This window comes from Odontomachus brunneus, unplaced genomic scaffold (genome assembly GCF_010583005.1).
Source record: "Odontomachus brunneus isolate Ranch 3 - 2012 unplaced genomic scaffold, Obru_v1 Obru_scaffold_157, whole genome shotgun sequence".
NCBI lineage: Eukaryota > Metazoa > Arthropoda > Insecta > Hymenoptera > Formicidae > Odontomachus > Odontomachus brunneus.
Window position 1 is genome coordinate 5,695 of NW_022639607.1, and position 23,516 is coordinate 29,210.

The 23,516-nt window shown below is 43.0% G+C and overlaps 1 protein-coding gene and 1 long non-coding RNA gene across 16 annotated transcripts in view; one reads left to right on the forward strand and one right to left on the reverse strand.

Annotated features, from left to right (window-relative positions):
- Nucleotides 1-23,516, reverse strand: part of LOC116850855 (patronin) — a 66,450-nt gene continuing 42,934 nt past the window's right edge. For 6 of the 13 annotated variants that reach the window (XM_032829598.1, XM_032829601.1, XM_032829599.1 and 3 more), the window contains 24 exons: nt 20,329-20,544; nt 19,335-19,789; nt 19,114-19,229; nt 18,249-18,359; nt 16,615-16,696; nt 16,322-16,541; nt 15,674-16,196; nt 15,329-15,495; nt 13,527-13,703; nt 12,105-12,238; nt 11,807-11,960; nt 11,528-11,726; nt 11,104-11,336; nt 10,019-10,193; nt 9,545-9,825; nt 9,133-9,429; nt 8,728-8,964; nt 8,406-8,583; nt 7,585-7,704; nt 6,902-6,997; nt 6,195-6,293; nt 4,344-4,538; nt 3,717-3,999; nt 1-3,586 (listed from right to left, as the gene is read on the reverse strand). In XM_032829598.1, coding sequence (XP_032685489.1) covers nt 3,442-3,586; nt 3,717-3,999; nt 4,344-4,538; nt 6,195-6,293; nt 6,902-6,997; nt 7,585-7,704; nt 8,406-8,583; nt 8,728-8,964; nt 9,133-9,429; nt 9,545-9,825; nt 10,019-10,193; nt 11,104-11,336; nt 11,528-11,726; nt 11,807-11,960; nt 12,105-12,238; nt 13,527-13,703; nt 15,329-15,495; nt 15,674-16,196; nt 16,322-16,541; nt 16,615-16,696; nt 18,249-18,359; nt 19,114-19,229; nt 19,335-19,789; nt 20,329-20,544 — 4,893 coding nt within the window. In that variant the 3' untranslated portion in view covers nt 1-3,441. The remainder of the gene's footprint in view (nt 3,587-3,716; nt 4,000-4,343; nt 4,539-6,194; nt 6,294-6,901; nt 6,998-7,584; nt 7,705-8,405; nt 8,584-8,727; nt 8,965-9,132; nt 9,430-9,544; nt 9,826-10,018; nt 10,194-11,103; nt 11,337-11,527; nt 11,727-11,806; nt 11,961-12,104; nt 12,239-13,526; nt 13,704-15,328; nt 15,496-15,673; nt 16,197-16,321; nt 16,542-16,614; nt 16,697-18,248; nt 18,360-19,113; nt 19,230-19,334; nt 19,790-20,328; nt 20,545-23,516) is intronic. The other 7 variants (XM_032829605.1, XM_032829603.1, XM_032829606.1 and 4 more) reach the window with 7 other exon arrangements.
- On the forward strand, nt 12,182-13,533 carry LOC116850860. Of its 3 annotated transcripts, XR_004379458.1 has the most exons (4): nt 12,182-12,295; nt 12,382-12,470; nt 12,549-12,701; nt 13,024-13,533. It is a non-coding gene; the product is annotated as an uncharacterized LOC116850860 (long non-coding RNA). The 3 variants fall into 3 exon arrangements; XR_004379456.1 differs by having other exon boundaries at nt 12,382-12,701; XR_004379457.1 differs by having other exon boundaries at nt 12,237-12,470.

Sequence of the window (23,516 nt, forward strand, 5' to 3'; positions counted from 1 at the left end):
AATGGGTTATTAAATTTTATTGATGACATTCGCTGCGAAGATGCTAACAGTAAATTATGACCCAAATCTTACGTGACGTTACTGAATAAATATACATATCGTCGAGTATAGTATAGTCTCGTTTACGTGTATATAAAAACATAATATTTACAGAGACACGGATAGAGTTCGAGAACTGATGCCTTAACATTGAAACTTCCGCGACAATAAAAACCGGCAATCATTACATAACGATAATCGTTTATTATTTATTATTATTATTATTATTATTATTATTATTATTATTAGTAAGCGCGATTTATAATTGTGACGCGCACGAATTATATCACGCCACAATTTTCAATTGTGTCTCTCGGTTTCCGGTGTCACCCTCCCTTTTTATCACTTGCTCCGGTTCATCTCCTTCCCACGTCGATCACTATCGCGTTTGTCCCGCGCCACGTTTTCTTTCCCACCCAGCTCACTAATAACATCTATCTTTCAAAAAATATAAATATCAAGCACGTAAGCGACCACCATCGAGATCTCTCTTACTCTCGTAATTTTATAATCAATCCCATCTCCACAAGCCATAATTCTCGCTGGCTCTTAAAATTAGTGACTATATATATTTTAAACCGCGCAATCATATCTATCTCGCGCTCTTTCTCTCCCTCTCTTCTTTTCTTTTCTTAAACGTTGTCAGCGTGGACTTACCGCAACTTGCATTCCGCTTCGAGAATCGTATTCCCTTTTTTTTATTCCCTCCCCCTCAGTATGGCGCGTATCTCACGTTCGATATTGTCAAGACTGTCGGACCGTTTCTCGAGTCTACTACTTCGCGAATAGATTATCTATCTTGGATAGATTTACAATAGATGGGAATGCAGAGCAGTGAGCCCCTTTTTCTCTCTTTCATCTTCTCTTTCTCTCAACATGCAGACATTCTTCTCCTCTGAATTATTACACAACAATCGACGGAGTTTAAATCTCTCAAGTTCCTCGATTACACGTGACGTTAAACAGCAAAACATATTAACGGGACACGATAAAGCGAAGCCGACCGACATCCCGAGCGAGTCAAAGACACACATACACACGCACACACACAGGCGCGCGCGCGCGCTTTCGCGATTAATTGCCGAAGAAAATATTGGAATTCGATATGTCGTATCGTAATAATTGTGTCGTTAATAATCGTTCCTGTGCACGCTTGCTTTAAGTCCGTCCGCGCCGAATCGAAGACTTGTACAAAAATGATCGGAGGAAACGACCCCAGGGACGTGTCGCGATTGGCGACAATGGTAACGACTTATCGTTGTCGCCAAAGATAGGAAACTCTCAAAAGACCGACAAAAAATAATCGTATAAAGAATGCTAACCGCTGACATCGTCGTATAAAACGTCTACTTCAAGTTTATCTATCTCCCAGCCCCTTATCCCTTCGTGTTTCCGCGGTGATGTCGCGATGAAGAGGTACCGCGTTTTGTAGTTTTGCTTCAACGAGAGACAGGAAGCCGATGCCAGTGCCGCGCGCGAGAAGCTGACGCAAGATTTATGGCACAAGAAATATTAAGCGGTCTTCTCCCAGTAAATTACACCCACACTATACATGCATGCATGCATACATTCACACACACACGCACACACACACACGCACGCACGCATACACACAGATCGTTGCCCGTTTCGTTTGCACCGGCGAGTTTCGTGGAGAGAAATCGGGGCAACGTGTCGTATTCCGGATTTCGCTTCGCGACTTCTGAGGAAAGCGGAATATGGTTTTCGAAATGAAAAAAATCGATAACAATTCGTCGTAGTTGAGCTTTATTCGAAGAAACATAGCTCCAGGAAGTATTCCATCGGTAAAACTCGTAACGTCTTTTAACGCTGTCCATCTTCCACCTTCCTCTTACAAGACGATTCAAGAGAGCACGATTTTAGAAGAGCGCTCGGGAAGCATGTCGGGCTCGTGAACGTTCCTCATGTTTCTCGCTTCTCCCCTTCCCGACGGACTTCTTGTTTCTTTTCCGCGAGGCAACGATACTTACACGCGAACATCCACTTTCTCTGTACAGGATCATAACTACTTAATCTGCTGACAAAAAACCTCGTTCTCGACACCCGCGTATTTTTTGTTCTTTCTTTTGGCGCAAATTAATGTACGCGTGTCTTCCGACATTCGACCGTTTAAAAATCAAGACGAGAACGTTACAGAGTTGAACGAGCGGCGCTCGCGTGCCTTGCGAGAAGACAGATTGATCATAAGGCTGTTTTTTAACGTTTCGCTATGTCGCAACAAACATACTTATTTACAAAATGAGCTCTTATTCGCGTCGCCACCTCGTCGCGCGAAGGTTCTTTTTTTCTTCCGCTCTCGCGAAGAGGAAACGCGGCGTGCTCTGACATGAGAAATCATTAATTCGACCCCGTCCACTCATTCGTTCGAGCCGCGACGAATGCGAATGTATTTTACCGATGTGTATCTCAATCAGTAAGATGTAACAAGTGAGTATAAAAAAAACAATGTCCTCCAGTAAAAAAAAAGGATATAAAAAAAAGGAATAACTTCCTCTTTCTTCGATGCGCACACAAGGTGTGAGAAGAAGCGACGCGCTAGACGATAAATAAAAACGGACTTGGAGGCTAGCGATTTGCGCGCGGGACACATCTAAACAAAATTAATGATCCCTCACCACTCACGTGTTACGTTATACTCTTGTTATACTCTTTAAAAAGTTTCAATCTTTCTAGAATAATCGTTAATAATTTAGATATCTAGCCTACTAAGGATGGAAAAAGATCTATGCGGATCGCATTATACATATACATGTACGTACACACATGCACGCGCACATACATACACACACACATTCTTCTCTCTTCCTCTCTCGCTCGCAAAAATGAACTTAAGAAAAATCAACTTACGCGTGTATCTCAGTCGCAACGGCCACGTTCGCAACACAACATTTTACACGATTACAAGGCGGTTACATGTCGAGAGTTAGTCCGCAAAAATGGGGAAAGGGCGTATTGGGGATATTAACGACAAACCATTCCTACGGTTACAGATACCGGCAATCTTTATGACACATGATAGATGCTGACGACCAACACGCAAAAAGAGAAAAAAAGAAATGGAAAAACGTAAGAAAAAGAAACGAAATATCCTCTCTCCCTGGTAACAACGCCTGTCTCCTTGCCCCATCCCCCGCTTTCATCATAACCCTTGGAGACCGGTGCGCGATCGTTACAAGAAGAATGTGGATCGCGCGCCGATGCGCCAGTATGCATCACTTCTTTACATACAGGGGTCAGCACCGATCAATTGTCCTTATAAAATTGACTAAGAACGCAACGTTCGCATTAATTTAATATGGGCCTGTATTAAAATAGTAACTATATGAACAACAGAGGGCACGGTAGCGGTAATGTTAAGTGTATGAACCACTTGTTGTAAAACTATATGACGAGCGGTATGTCCTTCTTGTTCGGTAGATTCACCTTCTTCCCTTGCCAGAGGCTGTTGTGTATCGTAAAGGCATCTATGGTCACAGTCAGATGCTTCGTGTGCACTTGCGAAAAGCATTTTCCGCTGGAATTGTATCTGAAATAAGGACCAGACAACCAATTAGTGACGAGACGCAGCAGGCAATGTGCATTTTCTTTTTTTTTTTTTAAACATCCGTAAATACGAAATTCAAATGAAAGAGACACTTCCCCGAGAGTGCGCTTACTTGAAAAATTTGTCGAACATATTATCGGCGACTTGCTTGGGCCCAGTACCGTACAGCTTGGCTACTTCCTCCCTCTCGGGACAGTAGGAATAGAGAGCGCGGAATTGGCAGCCGGCGTCCCGAAACAAGATGAGAAAGTGCTTGCTCTCGGACCTTCCAATCTCCTCCAGAACCCTCGACTTGGCCTCTTTGTTCACCGTGCCGGGGAAGACGCAATACTCCACGGCATTCAGCATAATATTGCGATTCGACTTCGCTATCGGCAGTTTATACAGTCGCGGGCCTGCGAAACAAATGTTCAATTAGTCCAAACTTTCCCCTTCGCTTCAGGTCTATCCTTGTTTTCAAGATCAAGACTGAATAGATTTTCTGGAATCTTCTCTGGAAACTACACGTTTACTTAACACGTTGACTGCCAATGAAACTCACCAATGACTAATGTTATAATATTGTCTTATTAATTTATACAATATAACCGATATTTCGCACATATAACAGATCAAATAGCCAACGGAGCGCTGATGAAACAAGCTAACAAACATACGCAAGGCTACTTGCCGTTTCTTTAGTTCAAGTTTTAGTCGAGCATTGAAAAGATCAATGGAAATCAACGTGGCAATCACTCACCATTGTAATCCATCATCGAACTGGGCGTGCTGCTGATGTCGCTGCTACCGTCGTCGTAGACCCTCTTCTTCGACGTCATCAAGGCGGGTGGTAGTGAGCCAGGACCCGAGGGTGACGTCAGGTGCCTCATGCTGCCTATGCCCGGACTGGCGGCTCGTCTCGGCGGCGTTGATCTGCCCAGACCGCTGTCCGAATCTGTATGTCGACACACCATACAGTCTTGATCACTACTCGCACCTGCGAACGCAGCTTCGTATATGAAGATAAGAATCGACCGGAAACGCGACAAACATACGCGTCCGACTTCCACACGAAAACGACCACAAGATCCCGCGTTCATTTCCTCCTATACCTGTTTTCTTTCTTTTTTCCCTCTCTTCCTTTTGCCACCCAAGCACAAAATGTATCGGAATACGAAGACCTTCCAGTCTTATCGTTAATAGTTAGCCACCACGAGAGAATAAGAGGGATTAGTCACGTGTTACAGGTGTTACGAGAGAAACCGCGAACGTCCGTTTTTGTGATTCGCGTCTCTTCGCGTGAGAAGACCGCTCTTGAACAATTATTAAATAATTATACATGTTTCATAGATAAATGGGAATGAAGAAGTTTACATCTATCAGCTTGTCAAGCTGCTGACTGCGCTACGATGATTCTAACACGTACAGCAACAGTTTCTAACTAGATTCTGATTGGTGAAACTTTTAATTAACGCTAATGCGACGATTCGCTATTTCTGCTGATCGTTCGACACGCGAGTTCAACACGCGACTTCAACACGTGAACTAAATGGACGTTACGACGACAATGAGACACTTGATCGTTACTGACGTCGGAGGAACAACGGGCATATAGCAAGTTCATCCACATCGAAACACCGCACAAAAGACAGAGACAAGACGGAGTCCCGAGTGCACAGACAAGTGACGACTTTGCGTGTTCTTTTTTCACAATGAATTTGCTATACTCGCCGTTCCACGATACCTGCAAAAAGAAACAGTGAGCGAAGGACAGAGCGGGATCATACAGGTGTCCAAGGCGAGAGTAATAGAAATAGAGAGAGGACGGGACGAGTCGGCAATGGACGACAAGGAACACCTAGATTACGATCCATAAACGGGCGGGTTAAACTTGAAAAATACCACACAGCCACTGAGAGCAGAATAAATCTGAAAGAAACAGCGATCGACGATAACACCTCGGTACCCACAACCAGTGCTATACAATAAGCCCAAAACAAGCCTCAACCGAGCCTTCTCTACGAGCAGCAGCGCAAAATGAGTGGTCCTAAGGGAGAATGACAGAATAATACAAAGTTCCGCCTCGACGGCAGCCAGTCGGGGTTGGAAGAACGGAAGAAGCCATCGTTCGCAAATCATAAGTACGCACGTGACCGATACATTGCTCGCGCCCGAAGAAATGTAAAAGCTCGAAACATGAAAATAAAATTGTCCTCCGTGATGGAGAGACAGAGAAAGAGAGCGAGAAGCCACGTCGGTGGAACTTTGCTAATGTACACAAAAAAAGAAAAATGCGTGTGATTAACGTGCGTATGAGTTTCTCGTAGGATATATACATAAACATATATATATATATGTAAGTACCGCTGCCACCTGTGTGCATTCTCCAGCCTGCCACCATGCCACTACGTATGTGTGTGCGTGTGAGTGCGCGTGTATATGTGCTATATTGCCTACGAAAATCGGGACGGTGATAATATACGTAGAAATGTACGATATTTATATATCATATATGTACACGGGACACATGTATATATATATCGAGACTGTTGCACGAGATAGAAGGGGAGAGGATCGAACGTAATTTCCAAGTCACTGTGGTGCTTCTTACCGCACAAATTCATCAGGGAATTAGACTTTCTCCCCTTAAAGTTTTGGTAAGTCTGGTATTTAGGCCTGCCTCTAACCTGTTGCTGAGACTCCTGCGCATCTGCAATAACGCAACGTATGCCTCGTTACACTCAAAACGCCATGTACGAAAGGTGATTAAGTAAAGTTATGAAGAGAGATGCTTCAATCGTACGCATCATCTTAGGAGAGGCAGAGGAGGATGAATATGAAGGCTGGGAAGGCTTAGAGGGGAAGAAAAGAAGGGGGAAGCCGGAACACCGAAGGGGGACCTCTAACTACGAGCCATGTCCGGGGGGTACATCGAGAACTGAAGTGGCCGGTGCAGTTTTTGGTGCAGAACAACGTTGCGTTCCAAATCGAAAGACGTCCACTACGAGGCGCTACTTAAATTTAAAATCAGGAAAAAAAATACGTAAAAAAAGAGAAGAAACCAAAAGGAAAACACAGTCATACCCGCAAAGTGTCATGACCTCGCTCAGTCGCTCGTAGAGGGATAATTCAAAGGCTAATCAAATGTTTCAAACAACATCGTAATACTCTGATAGAGATTAGCTCTGCCCATACCAGTGTGATACATCCTGCAACGAGTCTACTTTCGTCAAGCCAAACGTTGAAAAAATGAACAATCGTTCAATACAGCGTAATGCGGCATGCCGCGTCTAATTGTACGCAACATCGAACACCCACCTCTCGAGGTCTTGTAGGAGCCACGTCGACCGAGCTGGTTCACGCTGCGACACGGCGAGGAGCCCCTACCGTCGTCGGGAGAATCTACGGAAGATACTAAAATACGGTGCCTCAATTACAATCGGTTACAATTCACTTCAGACATTTTTATACTCTACGTATAAATATATATATAGAGAGAAAGAGAGATCGAGTAAAATGTAGCAGCTAACATCGGTACATCGAGAAACAAGATACACGGCATGCCAAATTGAGAAACGTAAAGAAGTGCAGTGAACTTTTCGTATATGAAATCAATTGCGAAGTAGAGAAAGAAACACATTATAAATATAGGCATCTAATGTTTCATTAAACATACAATCTTCGAGGTAAAATCTGCAAAAGGATTCTTTTTCCTTCAAATTGGAAAAATCTCGAAATTTAGTCTACTCATTTAATAGATGTTAATTTTTCCCAACAATAAAATGGATATTATACAATCACAACACTTATTTCCGTATCTATATGTTCGCGACGTAAGTATCGTGACATTACCATTCCTTCGTTTGTCTCATATAAAGACCTAAATTTGATCTAAATTCAACACGCGAATAAAATTTTTGGAAAAAAAGAAGAAAGAAAGAAAAACTACAACAGGTGTGTATCGAATATAAATGCAGTGAGAGAGTGTGTGTGGTGCGTACCCCTGAGACTGCCGCCCCGATAAAGAGGGCCGGAACGCCGGTCATCGAGATGGGCAGCAGTGAGACTATCCTGCGAGCCTCGGTAGTAGTCTCGCCTCATCGTCGGAGAGGTCAGCGACGCTACAGTAAGTGTGTTAGTGCAAAACAATCGGCTCGGTATTTTCTGTGCTATTCTAGTTTGGCGTCTTTCCTCGGCGCGATTGCGAGCCCGATTATCGCAAGAAGATAATCTTTTATACGACAACGCTGTGCTTGACGCGACAATAAACTAGCATAGACGAGAAAATCTAGAGCTCGTGAACATGTGGTTGGGTAAGGATTCATCAACGAAAAGTAAAACCAATTAAAACAAAATAATAAAAAAAAAAGTAATAAAAATAATTAATACACAGAGAAAATGGTGTCACTGAGAGAGTCATTACGAAAGAGAGATAGAGACAGATAGAGCGAGGGGAGACGGCTGATCATAAAAATTTTCGTCATGCAAAGAATAAATGCAAAATCACAAGTACAACATCGAGGAAATTGTTGCTATTAGATTATTACAATGAGGAAATGCACTTGTGACACAACAATTGAGATCTATGTTTTTGGGGATTAGTCTCAAAGATTAAAAAAATCTACGAACGAAAGCGATATCTTACTCTATTCTATTCTGCCAATATCTTTCTCTATTCTATTCTATTCCGGTAGAATTACATCGATCTTGCGAACACTGGAGTCTTTACGAATCTTATCTACGTGTCTAGTCCCCAAGAAGCATTGATCGTCGCAACAGGTTATTCAATTGCTGCGAGTATAATTTATTACAACGAACTAACCTGTACTTAAGTTGGAAGAAGAACCCTTCTTTCCACGACTAGGTGTGAGAGCCCCGGAATCCAATACCGCGCCAGCGTCGCCGTGAATTGTTTTGGGCCGTGGTCGAGCAGTTGCAGTCTTGTTACGTAATTTTGCTGGATTTATTGCATTCAGGAGCTCCTTATCAATTACCTTACCCTGAAAACAGAATTACAATATTAATTCGAGTAAAAGCATTTCAAATACACAAAATAAATTTGTCTGTTCTGACGAGATTCACTAAAGAATATATTTTATTTATTTCCGTGTGTAGATTTCTCCCTTCTTTCAAAATGTGCTTACTTCTCTTTCCGCTTCTTCTATCGCCTTCTTCACCTTATGATGCTCCAAGATAGCGGCTCTTCTCTGTCGTTCCTCCTCTTTTTTGCGGGCTCTCTCCTCTGCTTTTAGCTTTTCCTGTTCCCTGCGCGTTTGGGCCTCGGCTTCCTTTCTTTCCTTCATTTCCTCCTGTCTCTGTCTTCTCTGCAGCGACAGCAGCATTATTCTCTCCTTCTTCTTCTCCATCTCATCCATAGAATTCTACATAACAAAGATTATCATAGAAAATTTTCGAAGAGAAAAGTTTTAAAAGAAAAACTCGTCATAGAACAGTTTAAAGAATTTGTTACAAAAATTTTATTTATAACAGCTTATGAGAAGAGTTTATACTATAACTGCATAAAGAATCAATATTATTACAACGCATACCGGATCAGGATTTGTAAGCTGGTTGCCGATCACTAAACCAACGCCAGAAGTGTGTCGGCCTTCCGCACTGCCGTCACGCTGTTTCTCTCTCTGTCGTTCTCTCTCCATCTCCCTCTTTAGCTCTCTATCCCTCATTTCTTGCCTTTGATGTTCTCTTTCTTCGGCTAGCCGCAATCGTTCCCGTTCTAACTCCCGCTGAGCTTCAAACTGTTTCTGCCTTTCAATTGCGCTAGCGGGAGGCGATTCGGGGCGCACCGTGAAGTCTTCATGTTCGATATACGACGATACGCTCCGCTCCTGAAAGAGCAACAGTTTGGCGTCAAAATCACAGCATAGTATACAGCGTGACACATTTATGTCACGTTTTTTTTTATAATAAAAATATCTGTGTAGATGCTTCTACGTCGCTCACTTTCTTGGGAGACGATCTCTTCACTCTAAGAGTCGGTTTCGGCTTCTTAGGAGTGTCATTGTCGAAGGATATGTAGAACCCTTTCTCGCCTGCGTCCGTGGGGTCGAGAGGTGTAACGTCTGGAGTTGCCGAACGCGAGGAAGCTGTCTCTCTCAATGACGGATGAGGTTGGAAGGAATTCTGCGATATTGTGGGTCTCGTCGGAGATGGTATTCTATATGTACGACTACCTGACGTGATGTTCAAACCACGAATGCCTTGCGCGATATCGTCGTCATTGCCTTCAAAATTTCAAAAGAATTTGTGAGAAAAATGAGAACACCTCCTCTTAGACTGATACATGCAGAGTGAGGAGAAAAGAGATTTCTTATGCGAGATCTAATTTCTTCGAGCGTGCTGATTTCCTCCTTTTACATAATATTATAAAAAAAAAATTAAATCGCAAAAATATCTCGCGACTTAATGTATAATTACCGATAAAGGATATATTCTGAGGCTTCATGTCATCGGCGGGCGGAGCTGGTACCGGAGTATGCAAGGCGGTTACTTGCCTCTTTTCCGTCGGACTTTCACATGAAATCGGGATGTGATGTATAGTTGATCTCTTGGGTTCGGGACTTTCACTAATTAACTGACTAATTCGATGAACCTGAAACGACGAAATTAATTCGTTACAAAATGTAGCGTGAGACACCCGTTAATAGAGAGTATCCACTCTCTATTAACCAATATTCTAGCAAGCGAGAAGAAATCGTATGGAAATAACAAAAACACCGTCACAACATTGCGACACTATTCTCCCGTTAGATCTCAATTCTTTCTTCGCGTATGTATCCATTAAGAGGGAGACCGCACTTCAATCGCGAACGCGCATTAAAGTTAAAACAGTCAAGGCAAACCTCATTGAAGCAAACACGCGACGTGACGACGCCTAACGACGACGACGACGATGACGACGAGGACGACGAGCTAAAGAAGTACATGTTATTCAATTTTACAAATCACTCGGGGAAGGTTCGAAGTAAAATCAGAGTCGCGGAGCGTGAATGCCTACTCTGCCCGGTGTGGGCAGCGTCTGCCATGTTAGGTGTCAAGAACGTGCGTCTATAAACGTGCATTACATCACCAACTGGTTCCCGCGCACAGTACATACACGTACGCCAGGCGCACAAGCCGATCCTTCGTATTGAAGTGACCAAATTGAATTGATGACCAGCGTATACGTCGCGAGCGTTCAGCTATATACTGTCTCACTCACACGCATACACGCCAACCGGCGTCGCACCGGTGCTCACTGGGTGCAGCATTCGATGTGTCGGCCCGTCTTTCTATCTTTCGTAATGAAGCGATGCCGTCACGTGCGCGCGTATTGTATGCAGAGAAGCTATTTGTATAAATATAAATAGAAGCATGACGAGAACGCGACTGCGACGGACAATGTTATAAAATCAATTTTTGTGCGCCGCCAAAATCGCGAACTGCACCCAACTTACATACGTGTGATGGAAAAAAGAGAGGAGAGAGTTGGACACGAGGATTACGAGTTCGGGGGCACTTACGGCGTTACGATGCTGTGGACTAGCAGATGAGGCTTGTGTTTGGTTAAAAAGCGACGAAGACCCTGGATACGTGGACCCGGGGTGGCTCATTTGATTATTACACAGACTATGATCGCCGCCGTTGAGGTACCTCGGTTCCTGAGTGTCGTGCAGTACAAACCCTTTTTGCGTAGGGTGCGGTGCCGCCCAAGTTCTCGTGGGATCCCCATACATGCGCATATCCTGCTGATAAGCTGAGGAAAGAGATTCAAGTGTCGTTATTATGCCGCACTAATTTCTGTCGAAATTTATGTCTATCTGAAAATCCATTTCTATCGAAATTAATTTCTATCAAACGCGAGTTATTCAATCAACAAATTAATCCTCTGCAACGCTTATTATTCTGAATAATAACTCAGTGAATAATAACTCAGTGGTGACTCACCGGTAGGTTGAGAGCTAAATCGAGAATCCATGGACTGCTGATAACCGACCGCGGCTATCTCATTGGCTAAGCTCTGAGCGGGTGGCGGTTGACCCCACATTCTCCTCTGTATTTGCGGCTGATCGTGCAAATAGAACTGCGACTGCTGGGGATCCTGCAGTCTGGGCGTCAGTGGATTCATTGGCGGCATTCCGTAACTCTGCAAAGACGAAAGTCAGAGAGCTAGCCAATACTGTGATTGACTTTGCGGAAAATATATTTGCGAAACAAGATGCGTACCTGCATGTGCTGCTGGCTGAGACTCTGCAGTTGTTGGAGCTGCTGTTGCATCTGCTTCTGATGCTGCGACATCAGATGCTGCTGCTGAATCTGATTCTGCTGATTCGTCAAACGCTGTATGTCCGCTTGAATCTCGCTCAGGCTGTTATTCATTCTGCAACGAACGATACTTTATGAGCGCACGCGTGACAAAACTTGTTGACGTAACATGAAATATGCGAGAGCAAAATGTATCATGGCGCATGTGTGGGCATATTTTTCTCTTGTCATTTTTATAAGCACGAAAACGGATACTAACTGCGTTATAGATTGACGATACTGTTCGGGATCCATGTTCTCGATGTCTGGAGTGCGTCTGGTTTCGATGAATGGTGCATTACCGTCGTGTTCCAACCACTTGTGCTCGACGTCCCGCACATCCTCGCTAATTTCCTATAGTCGTTATCAGAGAAACGGAATACCTCAGAAAGAGATTACGGTGCTATAAATGTACGTAAGATATACTCGTGTGTAATAATAGAAACGAACGACTGGATTGTTCTTTACGTTTAGAATCTTTTTTCTTCTACAAGCAGAACTCAGTCACTGATCTGCACTCGCATTTTGTGTGTACGTGATAAAACGGACATTTCGTTAATTTATGACGCGAATACATTTACCGGAGGTAAGTACGAATAAAACATCGCGCGAGGTCGATTCAATCCGTAGTATATCTGGATCTGAAATAATTGACGAGCCACAGGCAACAATGGATTACGCTTGATCCAGTTATGGCCGGAAACTTGGTGACACGATCTATAGACGCGACATTTATCCGTCTGTTTGATCAATAACTTATGTAACTGGGAACAATGTCAAGGTCTGCTTCTCGAATTTCTCCAAGTTCCCGCCAAGTGTAAGTTCGAGTCGCGGCGCGCACTAATTACGTGTCGAATTTAAGTGACTCGCTGTTGAAGTAGTACAGCAAACTTCTAACGCAATTTAGAGAGGCGAAATTAAATTCCACAAGCTAATCTGCACGTTCATTAAGACAATATAAATGTACATGTGTATACATATATATGTACATATTAAAAAGTGTATAGTCTTTCTTGTGTTAGTAAATGAAAAAATTATAGTGTAGAAATATTGAGTTTTCAAGTAAGTTCAAGTAAGTTCAAGTAAGTTCAAAACCAATTACCCAATATCAGTATGTACACATGGCTACTCTTTTCCAGGGAGTGTTTAGTATCATGCATGCCGGAGGGCATTGTATTAGGGAATGCTCAAGTGTGAAATGTGCACCGACGTCATTATATAGAGCAAGTTATTCAAATCATCGGTAAGGTTTCGTTTTCCTCTACAATGTAAAAGAAGCGTCAAGAAGCAGAATGATCACCCATTATCGAAGGTAATCTCTACTAAAAGGGTAATAAATATATATGTATATATATATAAAGCGGCCGTACACACTTCGTAGCATCACTTTTGCGCGCCTCGGAATGTCTAAACATCAAGAAGTAAAATAACACGCTTCAACACGCTTCGTCTTTTTGCTACGTTTGCGCAGCAAAGACAAACAAGATAAAAAAAAAAGAAGAAAAGGATTTAATCGACGTTCGAAAGCCATTCATAAGCGCGTTTAATAATTCTCTAGAGAATATTAAAGATAATTAGTCTCATTAAATATGGTGAATTTCTTGTCTACGGAAACGCTTGCGCTGCGAGCGTAATATCGTACCTTGAGCGAGAAGGGTCTCTGTGGTTTTTCTTGAGGGGGTTGTTGGGGTACAGAGGACGTCTCGGAAACGCTCGTCGGGGTCTCCCCGGAAGATCCGGAGGTTACAGGAGTGGGGGGACCGATCTCGGCCGGACTGTCCCCCCCGGACGTTGACGAAGAGGGAGATTTAACCTTACCCTGCAACCAGCCCAACCAGCGTGCCTTGTTAAGTACTCAGAGTCCGCCACCAAATCACCAAACACCATAGTCGAGTGTCTTCCCACGGCCAAAGTTCAAATTACAATCAAGCGCAAAGCCCATTCAAAGAGTGGCTCGCAAGCCATGTTTAATTGAACAACGACTTAAACTAACAAATACACAATATTCACTCGCTACCTTGCTATTGATTCTTGAACAGAATTGCAAGAATGTAAAAGAATCAATTGCAATGTGCGTGAAAGTGAAATTAAAGTAAAATATACGTATCTTTCGAGATATTAGTATATCTTATGCAATTATCGTAACACTAAGCTACAAAAGAGTGATGATTACGCGATTACTATATTATTTATAAATATATAATATATATACTATTACAATATGCTACTATGACTAGTGCATTACACGTGGAATCTTTCTTTTAAAACTTAGAACCCATTTTTCACATTTTATAAATGAAAACTTTCGTTTTTCGTAAAAAATTGAAAAAGAAAAAGTAGAAATATATATTGTTCGTTTATGAAATAGCATGCAGTGCTCTGGTCAAGATGAACCTAACTACTCCTCTCCAACATTAATTGCATTCATGACTCTACCAATATGTTGGAACTAATACATATACCAGAATAAAATAAAAATAAAGGTAAAATTGCATACGTGTATGAAGAGTGTATTTTTTTTGCATACGTGATACAAAGTGACATGATTAATTGCTAGTTCCAAGATACTGATACTATTCTTAATAAAGAAACATTTGTCAATCGCTAAGTTAAAACTGCATTCTTCAAACCGACAATTTCTGCTCAAACAGAAAGTGTGACTCAAATAGATATGTTTAGTCCTGTAATGCAGAAATTTAGTGCATCAGCATGCGCTTACCACCAAGTATAGCTGAAATGTCAGAAAGAGAATTGTGTTAGGGCAACATGGCTGGCAACCAAAATTATTTACGACGCAAATAAAGAAGAGATCATATCTTACATTATGTACAACCAAAGCGATCGGACGGAAACCAATCTAGCTCGAATATGCCAAGATAACAATGATGGAAAAATGAGTTACAAATGAAATTCAGTAATCATCTGAGAGTTCCTACATTTTACATCTACTTTACAGATGAGACTACAGCTTCAAACCGAATGTTTTTACATTTGTACAAGCGATATCAAACGATTCGTAGCATATGTCTGCCATAGCTAATAATATATAAGATAAAGAACGGAAATGGAAGGCGGAAGAAAAAGAAACTTTGTACTTTTTTATCAAAGATATAGGAGAGTTATACATCGCTCTCTCTTTCTATACTAAACACCCGTGCCTAGATTCGGAAAGTAGCTGTCACGCAGCATGGCAGATCTTAATGTTGTGTTTCGATAACGCTTAATGAGCCACGACTTGCGCCGAATTGGACGCATCGATTTCGCTCGATATGCGTCATGTTATCAAAGAAACAAATCATTGAAGCTCTGACCATGACGATGATATGTGTATACGATAAATAGTAGAGCTGATGATCGAATCGACAACGATAATGACGCTTAAATAAGTCAGTGTGTATTACACAAGTCCATCGGAATTACGTTCAGAGTGATCCCATGTTTTACCTTCGTGACCGCTTGTAAGAACGCAGCCTTGCCCACTTTCTGCCGTTGCTTCGACATCACCACCTCCATCCGCCGCTTTTCGTTCTCTATGTGCCGTCGCTTCTCCTCCAGCTTGAGTCGTATGTTATTCAGCTGCGAGGCCATTACGGTATTACCGCCGTTTTCATCTAACATCACAGAAAGTATTTCTAAAAATTTAGTAAAAGCAGCGAGCTTCGATATTAGTAATATACATTAACTTATAATCGATCCTTGATATCCTCTATTAAATTCCAAAAAGCTCATACTTGAAAAATTCCATGTATGTCGTAACATTTAATACATTCCAAACGAGACTGAACCTACCGACAGAATGTTGCTCCATCTGTTGCGACTGCTGGCTGCTTTGTTGCTGCCACGTGGTCGTGTTGGGCAGCGTGGCGAACGTCGTTTTCTTTTCGCCGTTGCCATTGCCGTTGCTCTGGCCGTGTTTCTTCATCGTGAGACTCGACTTGGCGACCGCGTCCTCCCGCTCCTGCTCCGTGTACGTGAAATTGATCCCCTTCTCCGAGCTTTGCCTGCTCAGATTCGCGAAACTGGCCATTTTTGCCATCGCCTCGCCACCACCTTCTGCAGCGTCGTTCTCGCTGGAATGTAAGATCTGCCTGAGAGCGACGTTATCTAGACTGGAGTTGGACGCCTGCCGTCGTAATCTCGACGGCTCCTCGCCCGTCCCGTAACCGTTGTCCGAGAGTATATGCTGCACGCCACTGCCGTACACGTCCTGGACGCTGGATCGCGCAGGTAACGTCGGCTCGGTGGTGCTTCGCTTGCCAATGTGCGCCCCTACTTCTTTATCCGGATTTCTACCAAAATTGTGTAAATTATCCTGGATAAAAGAAATCACTCGATCATACCGCTTGTCTTTCCTCTTTCTTACTGGACGCTATCCTCTCTCGCTCGTCTCTCTTGCTCGTGCAATAACGAGCGAAACGAGCAAGGCGCACCACTTACCTGAGACCCGCCGAAGTTCTCAATGGTCAGCTGAGAATCATCCGTGATGCTGTTCCGCCTGGATCGGCGGCCTGCGTACGAGCTCCGCCTTTGTTCCTCCCAATTGCTCGGCCGACCAGCGGCTTCAGCTCTAGTTACGGACTTCTCATCGGCCACGGAGCTCAGAGTCGGAATGCCTTTGCCACGATGCACCACGAAGCTTTCCTCGCTACCTGCGCGCCTGTAACGCAGATTCAAGTGAGTCTCGATTGACAACAATTTGTTCGCATTTCCATGTATAAGTTATAACGTACCTGTCGTCGTACGGATGACTCTCGGCAGTTTGTTGTAAGGATTGCGACTTCTTCACGGTAGCGCTCGGAGCCGACTTCGCAACTAGAAGAAATAATTTCACGATGAACAGAGCTTGCGCTTACTCCACATTCTTGCTTGATTTGATCAAGTTCATTCGTCACTCAAACTATATTCAACGAGAAATTGTAAAAGGATGCTCAAACAGACAATAAATTCTTATACTTTTATGTTACATTAAACGAAGCTTATGTAACGAATCGCTCGAGAGCACAACGTGAAATTCCCATGGACTACTTTGTACTGTCAGCAAAGTAGATGCATCATGAAACAAGAACAAGCCGATAAATCGATACAGCGCAAAGGGATTTCAATTTGTGCGAGTTCCGGGGGAACGAGACGATTACAAACGGAAAAAGCTCGCTTCGAGAAAAAACATCGTACAAAAGTACACCACACTGAGTCAGGCTAACTGTGACAAATCTAACGTGTCTAAGCACTTTAAATTCTCGTCATCGAGTGTCAGACGTATCTGAAAATGAATATAACGCGAAAATGAAACAATTCGACATGTGACAACCCATAAACCGAACGTACCACACCATCAAAATGATACGGATGAATACACGTTGCAAAACAATCGTACTAACTAAATATGGAATGGACCTTAACGTCTAGGTTCTTATCTTTCTTTCTAATTCTTTCTCTTTCTCTCTCTCCCTCTCTCTTTCTCTCTCCTTTCTCTCTTTTGTTGCACCGTGAGTTACCTGGGCGACACAATGATCCAAATTACATGCAAAAGTAACGCAACGTGAAGCCAATGTTCAATGCAAGCAGCAATCAATGACCGTGTCGCACAAAAAACGCGACTCACATGCAGGTCCGTTCTCAGGGAAGGAGGATATTCGCTCTATGCTCTCGCGATGATGATCGGATGAAATGCAAACAATATGTGATTAGTAACAAGCAGTGCTCCTCACAATTCACGCACTTCGCTAAGAGATTAGATTCCAACGTGATCATATTCATCGAATGCAACACGCACGGAAGTTAAACTTATATATCCGTCAAAAAAGAAAAGACCGTCTATTTTTCGTTTCTATATCGGACTTTATCGAGATACACGTTGGCTCGAAAATACCGTACAATTTAAAACAAACTATAAAAATATTGTGACTATAAGTTCGTCATTTACATACTTGTTTAATTGATAGTGGTTGTTTTAATTATACTAATCCTAAAACATTGATAACTAAAGTACCGTAGTTGTTATGCAGACACAATATTAAAGTCAGAAAATTTAATTAAGCACTACGTATGAAATAATTAGTCGGATATCACGCAAATATTAAAAGCGATTTAATCGCGGTCTACATTGTGTACTCTATTCCATTATCCTCAACTAGGTTGCGTCGCATGTTTAAATGTGGGTGACCTAGCACGACACCTACACATACGACGAAAATTATACGCGAAAAAGAGACAAAGAGTGGACCTTGATCCCTTCGAGACATTCTAAAAAGATACAGGAAAAAAGAAAAAGACGGCAGACCGCGAAACGCGAGACTCGCGGAAGGACGTATCACCTAGTAGTAGAGTTCATGAGCTTGCTTTGTGTGACGTAACGTGTGGGTACCTGTGAAGCCTGGCGCGGATACGGAGAGGTTGCTTCTCAGATCAGGTATCGGAGCTATAGACTGTGGCAGACTTCTCTTATGAGCTACGCCATGACTATTGCGCGGGCAGGCTGCACCCGTCGCCGCGCCGGTATCGGTTCATGGGCAACCGGAAGTTGGCGAAAGAAGAAGGCGAGGATAGCGTTGTTGTCAAGCGTCAAGAAGGTTACGCCATAGAAATATATGGAAATATTACAGTTGTAGATTAAGTGCTGCGTGTGGAGGTGGTATAGTTCGTTGGCTGATACATCATATCACTTCGCACTGTTTGACAGCGGCGCAACAATAGCCAATTCGTATTATCATCATCATCATCATCATCAAACAGAGACAATGTAATTAGTCGCTGCACGGAAGGGGATTCGGGTCGAGAGGCTTGGATCGAGTGTGTGTATCGACACTGATAAAAAGCGTGACACCATCGTGATCGCAGGCAACGTTTCCCTCGACTCTGATTGTGTTTCTAACCACAACTCGTGACGTTTTAACAAGGTTATTTGATTAATTTCGCTGGGGGAAATAAGTAAGCGACGATTCGACGTTCGCATTGCCTGCGACAGCAATGGAGAGAGAATTTCATGGAAGAAAGTATAAGAAAATAAATCATACAACGGGTATAAGTCCAATACAATATATGGCAGCCTCCACCAATCACACTTAACCACCACCAAATTTCACGATTTTTTCTCTCTCTCTCTCTCTCTCTCTCTCTCTTTCTCATTCTCTCGCTCTCAGCAAAATGTAGCTCGAATGCCACATATTGTTGCACAGGATCCGCGCACAGATCGATAAACTCTCATTCCCGACCGAAAAACGTCTACGTACCATCTAAGTATTGCATCGCTCGCTCTTCACCGGGATAACGCACGCATTTCGCCGGGTGGATCTCCAGGACGTTGTACATGTCCGCCAAGAAAACAACCAAGTTCTGCTTCATGGACCTGAATCACACAGAATTGATTTAGTCGGGATTTAACAGATTTAACGACAGCACAACTTGATTAGTAACTAGGAGAGACTCCTGATTTTAATTAGAGTTAACTCACCCTCTCATGTATGTAACGTCCTCGGGCTGCATGTGGAATATCGAATAGGGCAGACATTTGACGCAGAACGCGTGCACCAGCGAGAGATTGTGCAGCGCGTCTGCCACCGAGGGTCTCTTCGACACCCTGATCTCCATCCAATTGAGCTCGCCGGGACAGTAGAAGGCGACAACGGCAGCCAGACCGACGCCGTCGCAGAGAGACTGGAAGTCCTTGGCGGCGGGTAGCTCGGGCAGTCGCGTCTTGTCGCCGGCGCCCTCCTCAATCTGAATCTTCGCGATCAGCGCGTGCGACGCGTGATTGATCCAAAGCAAGAGTCCTTTCTCGTGGTCCGACGGTACGTCCACCACGGCTTGGGGATCGAACCGTCGTATCGCCGAGACCACTCGATCGCCCGTCACCACCTCCTTCGCGTATAAGACCATCAGGCCTTCTATCACAGCCATATGCGCGGACTGTGGAAAAAACATATAATAAGTCAAAGAGAAATAGCAAGAGAAATATAATAAGAAATATATTGGATTGATACAAAAGGTTTGTCGTGTTTGTCGTATAAAATAGAAAACGGAATTACTTAATTTCGAAGAATTAACAATTGTTACAAATAAAATGAACAATATCGATTCAAAATTGTTTTAATTACTTAACTATCTCCATTTTCTTTTTAATAGCTAAATCTCCTACAAGAATTTAGAAAAGAATGACAAATCTTTTGCATCAACCTCTAATAATATAATAAGAAATACTTTCAATACAATAAGTTTTGTTAATAATAATATAATAAAGAATACTTTCGATACAATAAGTGTTGATTATGCGTCAGCTGTATATATCGATACTTTGCAAAATAATATTTCCAAAAATCCAGAAACTTTTCCGACAACGCGTATTGACAGAATATATTACGCGATCGTGAGTTACGTCGTTTAAGGATATTCATATGAAAATGAAACACGAGACTACATGCTGCTCCTGTGCCAACACGAAAACTTACCATCTTGAGTGGTGAATTCTGAATGAGGATCGTTTCGGTGAGCTGAGTATTGTTCTGCTCCGCGACGTAGACGCCTTTCCTGGCCAGAGCTTGCAGGATCCCGCAATGATTCTGATTGTGATAGTTCGGATCCGAGTATATGTTGGCCAACGCGAGGCAATACAGCTCCGCATTGGAAAGCGCATGGACAATTTGCGGCTTCAGATGTTCCTGCTCCTGCAAACGTCAAAAGATTCGTCGTTAGAACGGAGACGGCGGACGATTACACGATTCGGGCAAAAAAGATAAAAAGAAAGAAATAATTGTTCTCACGCTTGAATAACTTTACGCAATTAACGAAATGATTTTCCTTTCTGCAGAGCCGAACGAAGTGAGAGCGCCACAGATGATCGCGCTCGGGAGCGACCTTGCTTTCACAACCATGTTTGCTCGTTTTTTCGACGCTTCATGGTTGGTCATATCGAAGAAGGCGAGTAACTTCATTTCAACCAGTGTCCGAGGTGGCGATGCGACGTCGACAAGATCGGAAGAGGGCACGAATCACCAAACGGAAACCGTCGCTGAATATTACCACACACATTGTGTGTGACACTTCCTGTAAGGCTTCTCTATTCGCCACGAGGAAAAGATCAAGAGTTCACGCGTAATAAATATGGGAAACGTTATTTCTCCGCGCGAAATAACCGTACTTGGCATCGTGCGTCTTTTCCTCGACCACACATTTAAAATTTGTCAATGTACACGCTCAAGTAAATTAAAATGTGCCTTTGTTTCCCACGCAAAGAAAAGTCCGAGGAAAAGCCGCTTCTGCGGATCATCGGTGGATTATACTACTCAAAACAATATAATCTTAGCAGATATATATGACCTCCAAAAAAAGAGGGAATTCCTCTAAAACCAAAAAGAAAATATTCTAACATTTAAGAAAAGAACTCTGGCTGCAAGGGATTATTTTCTGTAATTTTATATTCTGAGCGAAAATTTTTGTTAAAAGAATATTTTAACGAAGTAAATTGGAAATCTACTAGAAATTATTATAATTTTTCCCCTTTTGAATCAAGAAGAATATGTTGAAGCAGAAAGTCCTCTTATTAGAAGAAATTTCTATTAAGAACAAAGCCTGTATTGTAGATAAAAGACGAAAATGCCCTAACTTTAAAAATATTGTACTTGGAATATTTTCCTCTTGGCTTTAAAATTCTCTTCAGGCAACATGTAGGAGGGCTCCGCTAAAGGTGAGCTTATATTTTCATAGATGAATTTATCGATACAAACGCTGAAGTTAATCGAAATGTACTTTTGTTTCTCACACGAAAAAAAATCCGAGAAGAAGCCTCGGTTTCTGCGGGTCATCGGTGGGTGAAATCATGAGAAACGATTTGAGCGCGAGTCGAACAAGCGAGAGACCTCGTCTAATCTCGTGGACAAGTTGATAGGCACGTGCTCAAAAGCGAGGCCGCTGAAACGGCACATTGTGCGAGCAGAACCGGCGACGAAGAAACCGCTACAGATGAGAAGTAAGGGGAACTATCGATTCCGCAGTGATGCCCCCGGTCTTGTTCTCGCCGCGGCGGGCACAATGCGCGAGCTTCAATAACGCTCAGGAAATCAAGACTATTGTGCCACGGCGCGGAAATGTTCGGCGAAACTTGGCGCCCGGGAACAATCATTGCCGGAACAATTAAAAAATATGACTCCGGCCTTCTTCGCCCTCTGTTTCTCTTTTCTTCGCTCTCGCCCAAGCTCTTATCGGGGCCTGGGATCCATTAATTTTCCATGCCAAAACAGCTCCGTAATTAGAGCCCCCTTAAAATCGACGCGAACTTCGCGAAATGCCACCTTTCTCGACGAAGATCGTGTCGCTTCCGAAATGTGCAACGCACGGTTCCGGGGAACATTCTCCTCGTAGTTTTGCGCGAAGGATTACGATGCGGGCGAAATATCGACAGTGGGATCTCTAAAAGTTCTTTTTTTTTTGCAGAGTTACCGGGCGAACGACAGAAAGAGAATATGCGAAGTAGAGATAATTAAAAGATAGTGTAAGCGACGGGATTGCCAGTACAGTGATGGTCTAATAAATATAATTACGCGTAGGTCGGTGCACGGAAAAAAAGAGGAAGGAGAGAGAAACGACGCGAAGCAAAAGCACACGGTGTCGATGATCGTTAGTCATCTCGTTATGTGCGTATGTATATGTATGTGTATGAAGGAAAACATACTATCTCGAGTACAAGCGCGCTATTTATAAATCTCCCAATCGTTCGTGAAAGGTTTTCTAAGTCTTTTAATATTAATGATCCGTAAATTGGGGCCGTGTAAATTCGCGTTACACAAGTGCTTGCCTCGTCTTTATTTCATGAGCTTTATTTTATTTAAAGTTCCTCATCTTGCGTGCGCGTAGTGGCTACTCGAGGGAAATCGTATCACGAGTAGGGCTCTTTTGAGGGAGTTTTGTTCCACGTGAATCGCGTGTTCTCAAAGAGCGAAAATATTTTTCTAACTTTGCCTCGCAAACACGCGCGAGGAGGGAATGCAAACTTCTCCTCCGGGCGTTTTGCGCATCACCATCACTTCGTGAGAGTTTTCGCGAGAACGTGAATCCTCTTTTGTAAATATACAGAGACACAGAAGTGCATAAAGGTATCGCGTAAAGCGAAAGAAGAAAAAAGATAAATCTATTTATTTCTATGTCGAATACTCCCCTCGTTTCGCTTCCCTCAACGGAATACTCGAACGCTGCGTCGTGTCTGTCAAAGCTACATATTTTTATGTAAAAACATGGCCAGTATTTTTATGTAATTCCCAAGTGTCGGCGTGGCAAAGGAAGGCACTTTTCCTGAGTCATTTCGACACTTATCCACAGGAATATTCGAAGAGCTTCCTCACTTCGTGTCGACCCACATTTCCAAGAACGCGCGGAACTCTATATCCAAGAGAAAACCCACATACGACGCGAACTGATCTCGCGATTCACTGACGACCCGCGGCGGAGAATCGCACACGGTGGCCGGTCAATAATACGATTACTTTAATTGGATCAGCAGCGACGCGGCGGCAGTGACGAAATTACGTGATGTAACGCGAGAAATGAAGAGAGCGCAATTTCATTCGCATCAAATATTTACACGCGTTGTGCAGATTCACGTAATGTACGGAAGAAAAAAAGAATTTGGTTGAATATTAACCAA